At 49.8% G+C, this 19,187-nt stretch overlaps 1 protein-coding gene across 1 annotated transcript in view; it reads left to right on the plus strand.

Annotated features, from left to right (window-relative positions):
- The window catches only part of MGAT4B (alpha-1,3-mannosyl-glycoprotein 4-beta-N-acetylglucosaminyltransferase B), a 1,389,535-nt gene that overhangs the window by 994,963 nt on the left and 375,385 nt on the right, over nucleotides 1-19,187 (plus strand). The window contains exon 9 of the mRNA XM_086931341.1: nucleotides 15,995-16,125. Coding sequence (XP_086787467.1) covers nucleotides 15,995-16,125 — 131 coding nt within the window. The remainder of the gene's footprint in view (nucleotides 1-15,994; nucleotides 16,126-19,187) is intronic.

The raw sequence follows: 19,187 nt of genomic DNA on the forward strand, positions 1-19,187 counted from the left end.
CACACATGGGTGATGCCTCTGGAGGCCCATTCACGTCACATCTGGTGTGTAGTTGGCATGCAGGGGTACTGCTGAAGGTTTTCCAGATCCAGTTTGACGCCTTAGGCAGTATTCAAAAGGTGATGAATCTGCCGTTACATAGAGCCTCCACCAGAACGTTACAAAAGTTGTTACTTTGTTTGTCCTGTCTAGATTACACTAAACATTAGTTCTTTATGGTCATGGAATGTAGCTGGGCTATCAAGACTTTTAAGCCTAAATGCAGCAAAATCACTGGCATCTGAGGTACTCTGTCTACAAGGAGCATGGTCACTAACTCCAATAACAATCGCTGGCTTTCAAGGAGTCCACCAAGCAGCAAAGAAAAAAAACATCTTTGGGAGGCCATCGGGAGGTTTGTCAATTTACCTTAATCTGAACTTGAAAATAACAATAACCTCAATTCCAACTCGAGATGAGATGCTTCAAGCACTGGTACTGGAGAGTCCCAAGACATCCGCCTCCCGAATCAAGATCCTCCTGATTTATTTTGATAAGCACATTTTTATTGATTTTAAAAACACAAGAACAATTCAGCCAAAACACGGAAATCACAAGTATGAGTTCATTCGCACAAGCACTGTACCCCCCAATCACGTTCCCCATAAAAGTTCCCCATAAAAGTACATAGATGGAATTTAAACCAGGTTAAGCCACACCCTCCACATTCCCCAACCACTCCCCCCACACTCTACAGTATTTCTTAACACATCCCTTAGCTTTATAAAGGGCTTTCTCTTGGGTCGCGCACCAGTCCACCCTTCTTCGCCACCTCTCCAGCGTGGGTGGGTCAGGGCTTAACCAGGCCGCCGCAATGTCCCGCTTGGCCACCATCATAGCTGTGTTGAAAAACAACTTATCATTCCTGGACCCATCCAGCCCATCAGTGATCCCCAGCAAGAAGTGACATGGGTTGATTTTTTCAGGATCCTAAAAACAGATACTGACCCGGTTCATGTGGTTGCAATATCAACATTTTTGTTTGCTAGAAGGAATCTGTTAAAAGCAGAACTGACCACAGGCAAATATAACACCCTTTCTTTCTATTTATGGTATCATGACTAATTCAGGAATCCTTAATTTTAGTTTGAGGTGGTCTGAGGTAAAGTTGACTGAGACATAGTAGCATGCACTTTGGGTTCGGATGTCGACCATGGGACTGTTTTTAGAATTTTTATTATCTTTTAATATATAATTTATATTTTTATGGGATGTTTTAAAATCATGATATTCCCATAATGACGAATTTACACTCTTAATGAAATGTACTACTCTTCATTGTATGCCTAGACGTCAATGTATGTTGTGATCTACTAATCATAATCCAGTTAGGATTTCTAAATTATGTAAATTTAAATGTGCTTTTATGGCTACAAATGGCCGCAATAAAGTTTTCATGATGATGATGACATGGTTTGTGAGAAACTGCCGAGCCCAATAGCTCCATTAACTCCACTTCAATGGATCCCCAGAACTGACCCAGGTGGGGGCACAATCAAACCATATGGAGGAAGACTGGCCGGGGCATGCTTACATCTTGCACATGTTGCGTCCGGGCACAAACACACTCTATACAGGCGCAGGGGAGGGGGGTACGCAGCATGTTAATAGTGGAGCTGAACCAGCTTGAGTTTGGCGGAGACGGTGACTATTCTGGGGGCCATAACGGCATCACGCAAGTCCACCTCATTAAGGAGGCCCACCCAATCCACCCATTGATCCCTCAACTTGTCTAGGGATGTGGGAGCGTTGTTAAAGAGGGTGTGGTAAATGCGGGAAACCCCCCCCATCCAAGTCTCCCAACATTGTTTGGCCCTCAGTGGGACTGTATTCCGGGAACCTCCTGTCATCTGCAATATGCATGCGGAGGGCGTGTCTCAGTTTCAAATATTTATAAAACTGGGATGAGTGTAGGGAGTAGCGAGTTTAGAGCTCCTGGAAGAACAGCATATGGCCACTTGCCCATACGTCCCCTAGCTGGGAGATGCCAATAAGGTCCCCGGTTCTGAACCCTCGCAATCCACTAACCTCCAGGAGCCAAGCTTGCCAGGGGGGAGTACATTGGGTCAACTTCCCCGTCCATCTGGTGTGACGGAGCGATGCCTGCAAGGCCAACAACATAGAGCGTGTCACATCCGGCGTTTGGGTCGGAATGGGCCCCCCATACATCATGGTCTGGATATCCGTGAGCCTCAGTTCGCTCAGTTCAAGCCTGTAGGCTGGATCCGACCAGCCCCCATTGAACCAGTCGTGGATGACCAGTAGGCGCTCCGCCAAGAAATACATATACAAGTGCGTCATCCCCATACTGCTATCGTAAGAGGAAATCTGGCAGGTCGACATAGCCACGCGGGCCTGTCCTCCTCTCCAGAGACACTTGGTGGTTAGCCTGTCCAGCTCCCTGAACCACGCCCTGGAAAAGCAGAAGGGGGTATTCTGTAGGACGGAAAGGAATCTGGGGAGGATCATCATTTTAAACAGGGCCACCCTCCCCAGGGGGCAGCTTTGTCCATTTAAGGAGGTCCTCCTTTGCCTTCTTAACCAACGGGCCACATTAAGGGACCATTCCCGCTCGGGAAGAAGGGTGATCCAAATCCCTTGATTTTTAAACGACTGCCTCCGGAGTGGTATGTTAGACTGCCAATCAAAGCACTCTTTAGAAAGATGTAGGGGGACCAATACCGACTTCCCGGGGTTTAGCCGCAGCCCCGAGGCCTGCTCCAATGCATGCAGGATCCGGAGGCAATGTGGCCCGGAAAAGGCTGGGTCAGACATGAAAACAAGGACATCGTCCGCCTACAACGCAATCTTGTCCGCGTTGGGCCACTTCCATCTATGGAGACGCTCCTCCACCTGCACCAGGGAGGCCAAGGGCTCCATCGCCAGGGCGAACAGCAACGGGGAGAGGGGACATCCCTGCCTAGTGCCCCTGGCGATGGGGAAGGCCTCCGACAGCACCCCATTGACCAGCACTGACGCCCTTGGGTGAGCGTACAGGACCCAGACTAGGGAGCAAAAATGGGGCCCGAACCCCATCTCGATTAGCACCCCCTGAAGGCAGGTCCAGTCCACCAAGTTGAAAGCTTTTTCGAAGTCTATGGGCAGAAGTGCCAAATGGCCAGATGCAGCCTTCGGAGGCCGTGGCGAGTCCCATGCTGAGGCATGAACCCACATTGATCCGGGTGTACCAGTAAGGCCAAATAGGGTTTCAGCCGTTGGGCCAGAATGGTGGCGTGAAGTTTAATTTCGGTGTTGAGGAGGGATATGGGGCAGTACTCTACACAGAGGCGGGAAGGAGGCTGGGATTTCTGGAGAACCACAATGGTGGCAATATCCGTTTTCGGCGGAGAGGAACCTCTCTCCACTGTTTCCTTAAACAAGCTGGCTAGGTGGGGAGCTAGGGTACCTCGCTATGCCGCATAATACTCCTGCGGAAAGCCATCCGGGCCCGAGGTTTTACCTGGGGGGGACCGGGATGATCGCTTCCTCAATTTCTTTCAAGGAGATGGGACGCTCCAGATCCTTCTGAGCAGTTGGTTTTAGCCTAGGGAGTCACACCCAGATCCTCCTCATTAACATCTACTTTAACAGCTTTGGCTTAGCACGAGCTACAAGATTGAGCCAGTTGAGCAACAATCTGGATCAAATTCTTTGTGATCCTGTAAACCATGAAATAATAATCTGTGGTGACTTCAACCTGCGATACCTAGGAACATTCAACACTGACTGCCCACCTCTAAATTCCTTAAGTACACAAATAAACAAAATCTTAAGCAAACACAGACTTAAATCCGCACAGATTATAGCTAATAACCTTGAGCCATCAACACAGCTTCTGAAAACCTTCAGGGGGATAAACACTATTGATCACGTTTTTGCCTCTGAAAAACTTATGAAACACCTTGTGAGTTTAAAACTGCATCCCTCAAATTATAGCTAGCACCTTCCTCTCCATACAATTTTTAATCTTCACCTAACTAAACGCAAAGGCCATGAGGTACTAGGCACCTCCCCTCAATGATGAATCAGCACATTTAATTCGGAGAATAAAATAGGGCCACGTCAATCCACCGAAACTAGCATCTTGGAAAGCCATTACCGGACAGTTTCTGCAGGCCCCAAGTGGCAAATACTTATTAACTCACTGGGCATCTATAACCAGGGGCATCCACGAATCACTGAATTCCCACCCAGGCCGAGGGCGACTTCAGTCAAAATCCTCTAATAAAAATCAATCTATACTGACTAGCTCACAGCTTATTCGTAAGTTGACGAAGGCACGCAAGAAAACCCAGAACAAACAAGTCAAAGCTGCTCTGCAATTGGAACTTCAAGATGCAAGAAAACAACATAAGCAATTGGTATGGCAGGAAAAAAACCAGCAGAGAGAACAGGATTGCCAATATGTTTATTCGATAATGAGCAAGCATAACCGATTTATGGAGGCACATCAAAAACAAAGCATGCCAAGAAGTTATAAGGAGCAATGCCATCAATGAAGCCATGTGGATCTCGCGTTTAAAAAGCTATATGTAGTCCATTAACCAAGAGTTTTTCCACTCAAACTTTCAGACCCTGTTGATGACTCCGAGGGCTGTGTCCCTATGTGTACGACCAAGCGCAATCAAAAAGCACTAAGTAAAACACGAGCCTCAGGTACACCTGACCCAAATGGACTCCCTGCCCAACTGTTCAAAGAAGATTTAGCACCATGGCCTGCAATACTTTCCTCATTGTTTACCATTTGCCTTAAGTTACTTCAAGTCTGCGACAGCTGGAGAGGATCAATACTGTATCCAATTTTTTAAAAGGGCGACAGACAGAACCCCATCAACTATCGCCTGATAGCCTTATTGGATATTGAGGCCAGGATCTATGCTGCTGCTGTATTTCTAAATGATCTTGAGACTTGGGCAACAACAAACCCAATAATTCCTTTCTGCCAAACAGGCTTTGGACCCAACTCTTCCACACATAACATAATTACTCTATACTATCTTGTACACCAGGCAAACAGCCGGAAATCCTCAGCTCTTAATGCATGCTTTGTGGGCTATTCGTCAGCATTCGACCTGGTGGACAGAGGTATTTTATAGAGCAAACTCCAGGTGTGGGGTATACCAAGTGGCCTACTTAATGCCATTATATCACTATATTCATCAATTTGGGTGAGGGTCAAGTTGTCAGACATTGCGTTAACCCGGAAGATCAATACTAACCAAGGTCTAAAGCAAGGCTGTGTTCAATGTTATTTAATCTATATACGGCAGACATGTCCCGGGCACTTAACAACACCAATCTAATCCCCCCAAAAATAGGCAAATCTAAGATCACGATACTGCAGTACGTGGATAACATTGTTCTGCTTGACAACTCATAAATAGGAATCCAGAGAGCACTAAACTCCATTCACACATAAAACATAGCAAATAAGATGGTAGTAAACGCCTCCAAAACAAAGGTGTTAGCATTCAGAAGGATGCTAAAGCAAACAAGCTGCAATTGGTCTTTAGGTCCCTTAAAAAATCACAGGAGCCAAATCCTATAACTACCTGGGCACATGGTTCTCAGTAAATTGCACACCTACAACACACATGTGCCATTTAAAGGACAAGGCAGTATTAATTACCACCAGACTCTGCCAATTGCAAACAGCCCTTGAACGCCCCACCTCAGCCCCCATCCGAAAAGCACTCTGGCTGTATTACCATCTGCAATCACCTACTGCAGCGAAGCCTTTGTGGGCCAACTCATTAAAATGATTGAAAAATGACTTCTATAAGTCTTCAAAAGAGTGTTCAAGTTACCTTATTACACCAGGGGATCTCTGGTGAGACTCAGATTTGGCCTATAACAGATGCATCACCGCAACGCTAGGCACCTTGACATTTATCCTGCAAAATATAGTCAAATATAAAAATAACCCTTGGTCCACTTATCTAACAGCGCCAGCAGCTACACTTCAAATCAATTTGACCACTCTAAACACGTCATCACTCACGCAAACTGCAGTAAAAAGTATATTGGAAAAACAGATAAAATTGCTCTCAAAGACCACAGACATGGAAAAAAAAATTTTTTAAAACTTTATTTTTGGTGGCGAAGAAAATAAAGAGGCACAAATTATACAAATGAAAAAGCAGTTAACACAACCGGACCAAGAAGGTCAGATCCAAAAAGGAGGTACACAGCCAGGTGCGGCCCACATCCCGGGGGCAGGGCGGCACCTCGTTAAACCTGCAAAACAATGAAGGGATTTGCTCTTGTGCTCCCAGAATCCCCTGGTCAATATCAATACCTTCGCCAATTTTCTTACATGGTGCTATACCAATCCAAACAAAAACATAACAAAAACAAGAACCCCATGAATGGCATTTGTGGCATTGATGCAATCACATAAGGAGAGGCAGGCGAAGGCCTACTACAGAGCGGTCCTCATAGTAGAATGTGGTCGATGGTAATCACAATGATCAACAAGTGTACGCAACAAGGAACATCGGCATGGCCCAGGGGACTGCTACACCACCTCAAGACACTGCACCCCGGATCCCTCCCCACCATCATCAGACTCCGAGGAAGCGGAGGAAAACAGCTCCGCGCTAGTAGCGTCCGAGTCATCCTCCTCCATCCCCTCGATACACATGGCCCTCCAAGCGAGTAAGTCCTCCTGGAGTTTCCCATCCCTGCGTGTGCTCTGCATATGTGTCTCCTCCGCTAGGGCCCATTCCCTAGCGTCCCGTAACCAACTAGAGATTTCAGGCGCCCTCTATCCCATCCAAGTAATGGCCACCCGCCTTCGCGCCAGAACCAACAGGAGTTGCAGTAATTTGTAGGACAGACCCTTCTTCCTGGGTTTGGGCACCAGCGCCAGCAGACAGTGAAGCGGTTCCAGTTGGATCGCAAGGTGTGTAATCCGGGTAATATGTGCCACCACCTCCACCCAAAAGTCATGTACTAGGGGGCATTCCCAGGCCAGGTGAAGGAATCCCGCCCGTTCAGCCCTACACCTCGGGCAATTATGGCTCCTGTCCGAGGAGATACGGTGGAGGGAGGCAGGTGTCATATATGTGCGATGGAGGAAATTAAAATGTATCAATTTGAAACGGGCATTACAAGAGACTTTACGAGTCAACATTCCTATCCGCTTCCTCTGGGCTGGATCCAGTTCAATCCCCAGGTCCGTCTCCCAAGCCCTCCATGCCGGCATCAATGGGGGAGTCGAGTCCCTGCGCATCGCTGAGTAAAGAAGGGAAATCAGTCTTCTACCTCTGCCACAGGACAAGATGATGTCCAGAGTATTAGTGAGCTCGGGCGCCTCTGGGAATTGGGGCCACGTCGTCCTGGCTACATCCCGGAGACATCCATAATGCAGGTACTGGCCTTCACGCAGTCCAAACGAGTCCGCTGCTCTCTCAAATGACACAAACGAGTCGTCCGGATAGAGATCCGCAAGTGTCTCGCAACCGCCCATGCGCCACTCTCGGAAGGACATATTCGCCTCCATCTTGAGTATTGGGGCCAGGATCCAAAGGGAGAGCTCCCTATGGAATGGCGCATGTCGCAAAACGCGTTCAACGAAATGCTGCCAAATGCGGGCCGTATGCCTGACGACATAGGGCAGAGCGTCGTCGGCGCCCCGACCCTGCATTAGTGCTTCCTGTAGTACCCTGTCCGAAGCCACTCCCGCCAACATTGCCAACTCCCAGTTCTCAGTGTCAGCAAACCATCTGGCCGCCGGGAGAAGTTGTGCAGCATAGTAATATAAATCAAATCTCGGGGCCTCAAGGCCTCCCGCATCCCAACATTGCGTCACCGTACGCAACGCAACTCTGCTGCGACCACCCGCCCAGAGAAGAGATGTAAGGAGCGAATTCAGTGTGCGGAACACCCGGGGGGGCAACGGGCATAGGGTATTCTGCAGCACATACAGAACTCTAGGGAGCATCACCATTTTGGCAACTGCTAGACGGCCCATAAGGGAGAGAGGGAGCGTATTCCAGAATACAACGGACTTGCGGAGGGCCACAAGGATCCTGTCCATGTTATGGGTTAAGAGAGCCTCATCAGAAGCGGCCACCTGAATACCCAGGTACCGGAACGCCAGACGTTCACATCAGAGGCCCGCACAGTGAGAATCCGGCGTCGGGACGAGATCATCAGGAGTCAGCGGGAACACCAGGGACTTATTAACATTTATGCGCAGTCCCGAGGCCGCACCAAAGCGGTCCAAGAGGTGCAACAGAGCGGGGAGGGCCTCCAGCGGAGAGGTCAGGTAGAAAAGCGCGTCATCGGCGTAAAGGGAGATGACATTTGTAGTGTCTCCCACCACAATACCCCATTCCTGTAACTCCTTACGGGCCGATATGGCCAGGGGCTCAATAGCGAGGGCAAATAAAAGGGGGGACAATGGGCAGCCCTGTCGGGTACCCCTCCCCAACGTCCACTCATCAGAGCGGGCCGAACCCAGACGCACCCTGGCCCGGGGTGTCCTATATAATATCCGTATCCACTCTCGAAAGCCAGGACCAAATCCCATCTTAAGAAGTACATGCATCAGGTATCCCCAATGCACTGTATCAAAGGCTTTGGCCAGGTCAACGGAGACCAGCACATGGGGAGTGTCTCGCCCCCGGACCTCGTGCAATACGTGGTTCAGGCGGCGTAGGTTCATTGCCGTATTGCGACCAGGAACAAAGCCACATTGGTCCGGATGGACGAGCTGAGCTACGTGCGGGGCAAGGCGATTGGCCAACAGTTTGGTTAGGATTTTCGCGTCTGAGTTAATCAAAGTGATAGGACGATACGAGGCGGGGTCTGTACTGTCACTGCCCGGTTTCAGGATCATACAAACCTCACCCTGATTCAAGGTGGGTGGGAGGTCACCTGTGCGTAAGGCTTCATGGTAAACCTGCAAATGGAGGGGGGCCAGGGTGTGTCCGAACGTATGATAAAACTCTGCAGGGAATCCATCCCCGCCAGGGGTTTTGGCTCGTGGGAGGGCGGCAATCGCCGCAGAGATTTCACCGAGCGTCAGTTTGACATCAAGGTCTTTTGCCGCTGCCTCTGGGAGGGTCGGCAAGCCAATGTTTTCGAGGTATGGGTGGTAGACCTCCTCAGATATAGACTGGTCAGACTCATACACAGCCCGCAGGTGGTCCCGCAGAACCGTGAGTACAGCAGCTTCCGAGTGGACCTGTGGACTGTGGGTTGCTGCGGGCCGGAATAACAGGCGTGGAGGCCGTATATATTGGGCTATGGTAGCTCTTTTATTGTTCTCTTTGACAAAAGTACGAGGGCATATACATAAAGTGTTCAGGGGCGTAGCTTTGGTCGGCTCCCAGCTGTATGTGGTCCAGAGGATCTTCCAGAGGTCTTCACGTCTTCCGGGCGTTGGGATGACCTCGGAGGGAAAATAGAGAAGCAGGGGTTAGTCCTTGTCGTAAAGACTTCTCCGGTACCGTTACCAACACCGGGGCGTGAGGGGAAAAGAGAGAACCGTGAGGAAGGGAACGGATAGGGATACAGAGGGGGGGGGAAAAGAGGTGGGAGAGGGTAGAAGAGAGGTGCTCTGGTGATGGGGGGGGTGTAGGGGATATGATACAAGATTTACTAGTGAAGTGTCTCTAAAGTAGTTTATATACAGTGCAAAGGTGCTCTAACAGTGAGGTCTAGCTCTATACAAATATCTACAGGTTTCTACAAAGTGGGGACACGGAGACGGTAACACGGTACTCACGTGCCCCGCCGTAACTCTCCCGCGAGTTACGGCCGCTCTCCAGCCACCTCCTGAGGACTCCACCACTCCTCGGTCCAGACGTCCTCCAACTCTCCGCCTTCGATCCTCGTACTCCTCTCTCTCTCTCTCGATGGTTCTCTGTGCGCTGTCTCCTGCCACGAGTCGGCTATCGGGAACGCTCTCCTCTCTTCTTCGGCGTCTTTTGTAGTTCCGGGTCCTGGGATGGGGGCGGGACTTCCGGTTTCCCGGTAGGCTGCTTCCGGTTCGGGACTTCCGGGGTCAGGGCGCTCGTGAGGTTCCGTTCCTGGGACGAGTCTGGGTTGGATCCGCTGGTTGCATGCCTGCAGGGGTAACAAAGAAGAAGGACTCCTGGTTGTCAGAGACGCAGGAGGATTAGAACCCGAGGAACCCTCGCTCGAGGGTCTCTCCGTTGAGGTCTGTGTCGTTCCCCTTCCACAGGACCATATCGCCATTGGGCGCCCTCAGGGCCACTATACGCTCAGCCGTGAACTCCCGGCGAAGTATCCAGGCCAACAAGCGGCCAGATTTATCCCCCTCTCGATGCAGCCTCTGTCTATATTGACCCCGTGTAAAGCGATCGAGCCTCGTGAGAATATCATGGATCGATCCAAGGGCCAGGCCCTCCTCGCGCTGATCCGAGATGTCCGGGTCAGGGCGGGCCTGGACACGCAAGAGCTCCGCCTCCGCAGTCTGTAAGTCTGATAGTAGTTGTTTCCTGACCCCGTACGTCAGGCCCATACACGCACCGCGGACGACCGCTTTTAGTGCCTCCCACTTAGTGGAGCAGGACAAGTCACTCCCCGCCCAGTTAAGTTCCGGATAATCGGAGAGGGACGTTGCCACATGATCCCGGGCCACCTGATCTTGGAGCAGATCAGTTGGCAGTCTCCACGAGCGGGGACGTTCCGTCTGGTCAGGCCATTGCGCCAGGCACGTGACCGGAGCATGGTCCGACAGGTATCGAGCCTGGTGTTTGACCGTCAACGTGAGAGAGGAGGGGAGATTGGCCGCCAACACTCTATCTAGTCTACTGTGAGTGCCATGGGTCGGGGAGTAACAAGTATAAAGCTTCTGTGTGGGGTGACACGCGCGCCAGACATCGATCGCCCCTATATTATGCATCACATCCCGCAAACACGCCGTCATACGGGGCTTAGTTCCCGCTCGGGGTGGATTACGGTCCAGTTCATGATGTAGCACACAGTTAAAGTCCCCGCACCAAAGGAGGGGCGCGTCTAGGCTAGGAGCCACTAGATCCTGCATACGGGAGAAAAATGCCGGATCATCAATGTTCGGCGCGTAGGTATTAAAGACCAGAAGGACCTTATCGTCCAATCTGAGTTTCGCCAATATGTACCTGCCTTCCACATCCGCATCAATATATTGGACAGCGCATGGAACCCCAGGGGCCACCCAGATTAGGACTCCCCTAGCGTATGTAGAGTAGGAGGAGTGAAATAGTTGGCCTCTCCATTTCTTGGCTAGGCGCTGCGCACCATCATCATCCAAGTGGGTCTCCTGTAAACAAGCAACTGAAATCCCATGGCGTTTTAGGAAGGTGAGGACCCTGTGTCTCTTAGTGCACGTACCCAGGCCACGCACATTCCACGTCAAGAATTTAAACCCCATGACCACCATTCATGCCCAGCCGGGCAACAGTTTACACACAGCCTAGGCTGTCGCCAGTAGGCCCTTGCCACAAAGAAGTTCAAAAATGCATCGCACAAAGCAAGCGTCCCGCTAAGCAGAAGCAACATGCGCCAAATGCCAGTGTCATCAGTGTCACACCCCAAATCCCGCCCCCCAACAACCCCAACATACGAAATATTGACTGGAACCCCAGAAACCCCACCACCCACGAGCAATAGGATAGCAACAACCAGAAACGCCACCCCGCCCTTCCCCCGCCAGTGCCAGGACGTGCACAGCCACCCCATTCAACACTCTCCACTCACACACACACACAACAAAACAACCCAACCCACCCCCCCTCCCAGCTCCCCGAAAGACCCAAAGAATCCGGTATACGAACCCGGACACCTCTCCCCCCCTAAGTCAGCAATGCGGGAGGAGCAGCTCACACTCACAACCCCCCTCACTCGGTGCACATGCAACCCAGTCGCCAAATGCAAGGCATCGATCAGTGAACAATCACTCACAACATCCACTCTAAACGAGCAGAGATTTAAAGAGCTACTGGGCAAAAAGGAACCATACAATAACAGCAATCGCACAGCAGAGTCAGTGTAGGCAGGGCCAGGATCATTCCAAGTCTAGGGTCTGCAAGGCAGTTTCCGGGACCACTGGGGCCGCAGACTCCACGTTCACCGGCGTCACCTGCAGGGTATCCGGGACCAAAATGTCATCAGGTGCAGCCGCACCGTGTAACCGTGACTCAGTCCTGCCAGGCGAGGCTTCCATCAGTATGGCCCCGTCCGGACCCACCGTGGGTCGAGTCTCAGGAGGACCACGAGAACCAGAACGGCGATTCCTCCTGCCACGCCGTCGTCTCTGCGGCCTGGTCCCCCACACTTCACGCGATCCTCCTCTCTCACCCGGGGGCAGATCATCTCCTCTGATCTCGAGCCACTCCCATACCTCTGCCGGCGTCTCAAAGAAGTGTGCCCGGCCCTGGGAGAGCACCTTGAGCTTAGCGGGGTATAAGAGCATATACTGTAGCTGCATGTCGCGTAGCTTCTGCTTGACCCCCAAGTAGGATTTTCTTTGCTCCTGCACCTGCTGGGTATAGTCGGGGTAAATGGAGATGCGACTGTTCTCGATCGTGTGGGGCCCCGATTCTCTCGCCGCCTTGAGGATACAGTCCCGGTCCTTATAGTTTAGGATTTTTGCGATGAGGGCTCTAGGGGCCTCACCAGGACGCGGAGGGGGCACCAGGGCTCTGTGGGCCCGCTCCACAATAAAGACACTGGACAAACCGTTCGGACAGAGATGCTCACGGATCCAGGTCTCCAGGAATCGTTCAGGGTTCCCTGCCTCCAGCCGCTCCGGGACCCCTAGGACCCGTATGTTACTTTGGCGCGCCCTACCTTCTGCATCCTCGGCGCGTCTCTCCAATGCTCGGGTAGTAGAGGCAAGCTGAGAGAGTGACTTCTGTAGGGACGCTACCTCCCCCTGCAGCTGAGTAATGTTGCCCTCCGCGTCCGAGACTTTATCCGCCACCTTGCGAAGGTCAGTCCTCAAAAGGTTCACGTCCACGGACACTGTCTCAATCTGGCGCTCTAGGGCAGTGTGCGAACCCTGTATAGCCTTAAGAAGTTCTGCCCTGGACGGCTCCGGTGACTCCCCATCCCCATCTCCAGCGCCCGTCTGGCGCGTGATCCTCTGCGGTGGCAGACGAGGGGTAGTATACTGTGTGATCGTGTTGGGTTGGGTAGCCTTAGGGCCACGGCCAGTCCGGCCTGTCATATCTGCAGCCCCAGGGATCAATGTTCTCAGCGGGGCCCTCTCTGAAGCCACCCAAGCAGGGTAGAGTGCGCACCACCACAGCGCCGAAGGGAAAATGGGCAAGCAGTGCACGGGTCCACAAGACCAAGATCGCAGTAGGCAACGCAGGTCACAGTTCAGATGCCACCAGAGCGCAGTATCACGGGTTCACCTCTACCAGCGAGCAGGGCAGGGCGGGGCACAGACAGACTCTTCTACCGGCCGCCACCGATCCCAAGGAGGCCGCCCAAAACCAAGTCCAAAATGGCGGACAGCCGGGGGAGGGGCGCCGTACGTCCACGGGTCCAACAGCCTCTCCGTGAGCCCCCCCGGCGTCCCACAAGAGTCAGGGATCCCGATCTGCCTCAGGGCACAGGATACTAGCCAGCGGGAGGGGGCACAGGAGTGGCAGACCCAGAGTGGTCGGGCCCCGGGAGAATCACAGCAGACCAGGGCCCCCACACGCACCTCCGCACCACAAGGGGGGGCCAGGGCAGATTGGTTCCACAGCCCCCACTCCCAGATGAAGGCGCTCCGTCTTCCGGTCGTGCAGCGCTAGCAATCAGGGAGGGGGGGGCCCTCCGCACTTCAGCCCAGCGGGGCCGCGTGAGATGGCCGACACCTCCGTCCCTCTCCCCTCCTCACCGCTTTGCAGTAGGGCTGCAGTCCTCCGGCACCGCCGTCTCCCGGTCCCGGGTCAGGATCTCACAGCAGGCAGCCGGCAGGCATCAGGTTACAGGCTCAGGTTGGGGTCGCTGCTCAGTTCTTTCGCTGTCCGGCCCAGCGAGTAGGCCAAAGCCGCGGTGCCGCGTGAAGGAGCATGCCGGCGCCGCCTTCAGGAGCAGCCAGGCCGCAGATCGCGGCGGATTACCGACCACGGGTCCGGTCGCCCAGGCACAGGGGTTCGGCGGGACTTCCACCGCCTCTCCGACACGCTTTCCCGGAAACGAGAGGGTCCGGGCAGGAGAAATAGCAGGATTTAGACGGTCTTCGGGACGGAGCTGGTGGAGCTCACGTCCTGTCGGCCATGCTGCTTGGCCACGCCCCCGACATGGAAAATTTTAAGTCCACACCGCCACTAAGGGTCATGGCACCATCCCATAACAACGACTGCAACATTGGCCCTCAGGCATAATCTTATTTTATTTGCACAATCGGGAAAGCCTGCCTAACCCAAATTTTGGCAGCAAGGCTGCTGGCATTACAAATTAAAGATTTCAATCCAAACTGGCCACTGCTCTCTAAGATTAAGCACCGACTATGCGACCACAAATCTGAAACTTTTACACTCTTACTTTGTTGCTGTCTGACATTGCCCGACTTTCGGCGAACACTATTAAAGCCACTTTTTGAACCCATGACATAAGAGCATGTAGCAATGCAATGACCTGGATTTTTAGCACCCTGATTCCCTTTCAATTGGTAAGAATTGGCAAATTATTTGAAGTAGTGCAGGATCTTCTTAAAAATACATAAAGCGCAGAGATAACCACGGATTGATAACTCTTACTTCCTGCACTATGGACATTAGGCATTATAAAGTCTGAACTCTTTGTAATTGAGTTTTAACAATATTTATGTATTCAGTCCTATTTTTTGTGGATTGTAACTATTTTTACTGTTTTCATGTAAATCTTACTTTGGTTTATCTACAAATATTTTAAATAGCCAAATTACCTTAAACTTAACTAAAGCTGACTGTACACCATGAGTTTTACCTTTAGGCACTATTTGCCAGTCACACTAGAGGGTATTGCAAAGACCCCCTGATTTGTTTGTCCTTTGTATAACATGTCTTTTAAATGCCATATATAGTCATGCTTTTAATTAACTACGCAATACATTTTCTACACACTAGTTCTTTATTGTACTTTCAAACATTACTGAAATTTGTTTTTAATTTGTAACATACATTTTTTGAAGTATGTTTCATTTTAAGGCGTGAGAACAAAAAGTATTTCCTTTACTCCCACATCTGTACTTTGTACAGTGGCGCACAGACAACTTATTTATCAGAGTTATTGTTATGACAGTTTATTGAAAAAATTATCATCAACTTAAACAGGTCACATCAGGCTGAGGTCCGATCAACAGTCCTTCAGGCACAATCGATGTTAAAAATGCTAAAGATCAAAAGTAGAAGAAATAGCACTGCTGACATACAAGCATAATCTCTGTTTTGGTGGTGTTAAATTCGAAATATTGGCAAATATTCAAATCTAGAGAGGCAGAGTTGGGAGTTTTGGGTGTTGGTCATAGCTAGCTTTTCTCACTTTGAAAATTAGCTGGACATCAGCATATTAGTGGGTGTTGACTTCTAGGCTCACTAATAGTTCTTTGGGTTTTGTATATAAGGTTTGAAGATAATTATGAATAGCATAGGTCATTGCTATTTTTTTTAATGTATTCTCATTTGGTGTGTATTTTAAACGTGTAACTTTTACATTGGATTTGGACGAAGTTACACAGAGATAGTATTTACCAAAATATGAACATGGGATCAGATACAATTCCTATTTTTAAACTCTTTATCATTCTAAACAGAATACATTTTCTTAACCAATGTTAGGCTTCCACAAGATGAGCGGTGCCTAAAATTATTCCTTTCTAAAGGTATGGTTGTTTTGTTCTGTGCCAACAATGCTTTGTTTTAACTGAATTAATTTTACTATTTCACCACTATTACAAAAAGCCAAATTTGTCTGTGAACATAATTCTTTTTTTTGTTGTTATTGTTTTTGGGTTTTTTTGCAGGGAAAATGTTCAAGTCTTCAGACCTGAGTCTGATCGTAGAGTTTATCCTGATGTTCTACAAAGACAAGCCCATAGACTGGTTATTGGACCATATTCTCTGGGTGAAGGTGTGCAACCCAGAGAAAGATGCTGTAAGTAATCTGTAAGCTTCAGTGTGATGTGATGGCTATCTGCAACAAAGGCTATCACTGTCGCATGATTACTTGATTGACCATGTAAGATGGCCCAAATTCTTTCTTGTACACAATTTTCTCTCTCACCAGGTCCCCAATCTCCGGAACGTAGGATATCAGTATGTTCCTGTGTCCAATGAAAAATTGGGTCTAATGAAGCCGTAGAAAGGTTTCACCCTTTCTGCGTAATCCAAAATGTATGACCTGACAAAATGTAAGAATCCTAAAATAGATTGTAGTCTTTTAAGAGTCATCGGAGGTTTGAACAGTGCACAGTTTTCTAAAAAATTGTGCCGCCAGGGTTTTCTTAGAATGCTGTCAAATATCAGTCCTCAGGTGCTATATTTTGGCAAAAAAATCCATTTGAGATGTCTAGTATTTTGTATTTATTCTGCATGTTATTCATTAGTGCGGCACTGTGTGCATTTTGTACTGCAAATGTGCGTGTGGATGCGTTCAAATGTCTATAATCGAAGACTAGACTATCGGGTTTCATTACGGGAAACAAGGGATTATTCATAGGTGAGGTGCAATTCTCTTTTTGATCTATGATCTCCCTAATATTGCCTCATGTTTAATTGGGTATTGTCTCTGTGGTTAAAGAATTGATTTTAATGGGATTTCGTGACTCATCATCCCACACAAAATGTTTGCGGTAAAGTGCAGGAGCAAACACCCACTTCTGCGCATATGAATTTTTAACTGAATAAAGCAGGTCTAAGAACTTCTTCTCCCATTGGGCAATCCATTATTAGCACAGGTGTCCAGTTCTTGTCGGCCAAAAGACTATCATAACCATACGTCTGGTTCTCCCTAACGAAACCCTTTACTTGCCTGGGTATGTGCCCCTCCATTTGGAGCACATTATTTCGTTTAAACTATGTGGGGTACTTACTTTTGTATCAGGTGTTTCTACCCTGATATGCTCATTCTGCGTTACCGCCCCCAGATAATCCATCAGGTTCTGGTGAGCTATTGCGACATCTGCCGCACTGTTCACCATAGTCACTGCCCAATACCCGTTCAGAAGCAGAGTCAAAATTATGGCTCCACTGCATCCTCCATACTTGGCACGTGGGTTTTGGCTCAAGATGCCTTTTGCTCTTCCTTAGTGCCTGTTGGGTGGAAAGACTTTTCGAGATTGTGGACCCTTCTTCTCCCTCAAATCCTGATTGCAGCTCTTTTCTGTTAATCCCCCCTTTCATCGCAATGTAGGATTGTGCTGATCTTCCTCCAGATACTCAAATCCTACTAAGTACCTGTCACTTTCAATATCAGATGCTTGGGTCAGATTGATTTCAGGACTCCCTGCAAGATTTCTCCCTAGCACTCCTGCTCCTTGTTGTGCTTTCCTTCATCAGATTCTTCTGGATGGAATACAGGATTTGGTAGACAAAGTGCCACTGATCCTTGTGCCACAGTGAGGGGCTCAACAAAGGCTCTACTCTATCGTGTTTGTTGTCCTTAAACCGTCATGGTAAACCAATCATTCCACATCATCCATTCAGAACAGTAATCTTGCAGTCCATTCTTCCCTTGGTTACCTATTTGACTTCTCTGGATCTCTTCAATACCTACCTTCACATGGCCATCCATCCAGAGTCTATTTTTGTGTCCTGGGACAGCACTACAGTTTCTAGGTGCTTCAATTTGGGCTTGTTTCAGCATCATAGGTTTCCATAAAGGTCCTGAATCCTGTGATAGGTATCCTCCTGTCACAGTGCTTCAAGGTTTGTCTGGATAATGGGTGATGAGCTAATGTGTGACTCTTATTTTTCTAAGGGATTTTGAAGATGCACAACATGGCTGCAAAGTCCTCTGGGATCATGGATTTCTTCTGAATCTGTCAAAATCCCACTTGGTACCTTCTCAGCACCTTCCGTTCCTTGATGTTCCTCTCAATGGGAAATCCCACTTTTTCACTCAGCAGGAGGCATCCTGGGACTGTGCGGAGAAACAACAATGATGATGCAACTTCTTCTCCGCTGCACCCCTGACTGGGCCACTGTGTCCTGCAAGTGCCGGCGAGCATGCAACCAATGTGGGGCCTCCCAGCGGTGATGATCACCGAGGCCCCCTGACCTGGAACAGATGACTCGTGAAAGAAAATGGGCTTTGGAAGCTGCAGCATCCAACCATGCTCCTGGCCGGAACATAGACTAGTACACCATCCCCCAGCGCTCCTTCTGGAGAAAAAGTGCTTCGTCACTATCTTGCTCCCCCTACAGAGTTCGCTTACACTATCATCAGTTACGCCACAGATGGCAGATGACATCCTTTGATTCCATTCCATCCTCACCCCCTTCCTTTCCTCCATTTTATATTGCCCTGCCTTCTTCCCTTTCTTCTTTGACTCACTTGGCCGCGGAATGACTTGAGTCCCCTCTGCCACCCCCACCCCCTGCAAGCTCCCCATGTTTGCATTTATCAAAGATCTGCCACTCCTTGTGTGGTGTCTGTCTCCTGCATGCCTGTCTCTGTACCCTGGGTGCATTAGGTACCCTACAAAAGGTGTTCTTGTTTCCTTCCTTCCCCAGCTTTGTCTTCTCTTCCGCTATGCCTAGGATAACTTCAGGTCCCTTCCTCTCAGACTGCGGCCTCGTGCATATCTTCCTTGCTTTCGATGGCTCTGCCCGCTGCGCTGCCAGTTTTCTTTATGACTGCTATCCTCACACAGGGTCCTGCCCAGTAGCATTCTTTCTGGCTCACCTGCTGGATCCCTGTTAACTTACTGGTCCCATGGTGCACAGTTCTATCCAGTTTGGACGGGATGCCCTTTGCGCCTTGCCCGTAGTATTCTTGTCCCTGTTCTGTTGTTTTGGACCACACGCCACCCCTCGCCCTCGGATGCTTTTGTATTCACCACCTAGACGGTGCTGCACCCTCAGCATCTGGCGCTGGCCTGCGGCCCCATCATGACCCCTACTGCACCTGATCTTAATGTGATCATATAGAACTTCAAGGGAAGCACACCCAGGGGCGGCTGGTGACATTTGAAATTGGTGGGGCGTAAACTAATT

Source organism: Lissotriton vulgaris, chromosome 7 (genome assembly GCF_964263255.1).
Source record: "Lissotriton vulgaris chromosome 7, aLisVul1.2, whole genome shotgun sequence".
NCBI lineage: Eukaryota > Metazoa > Chordata > Amphibia > Caudata > Salamandridae > Lissotriton > Lissotriton vulgaris.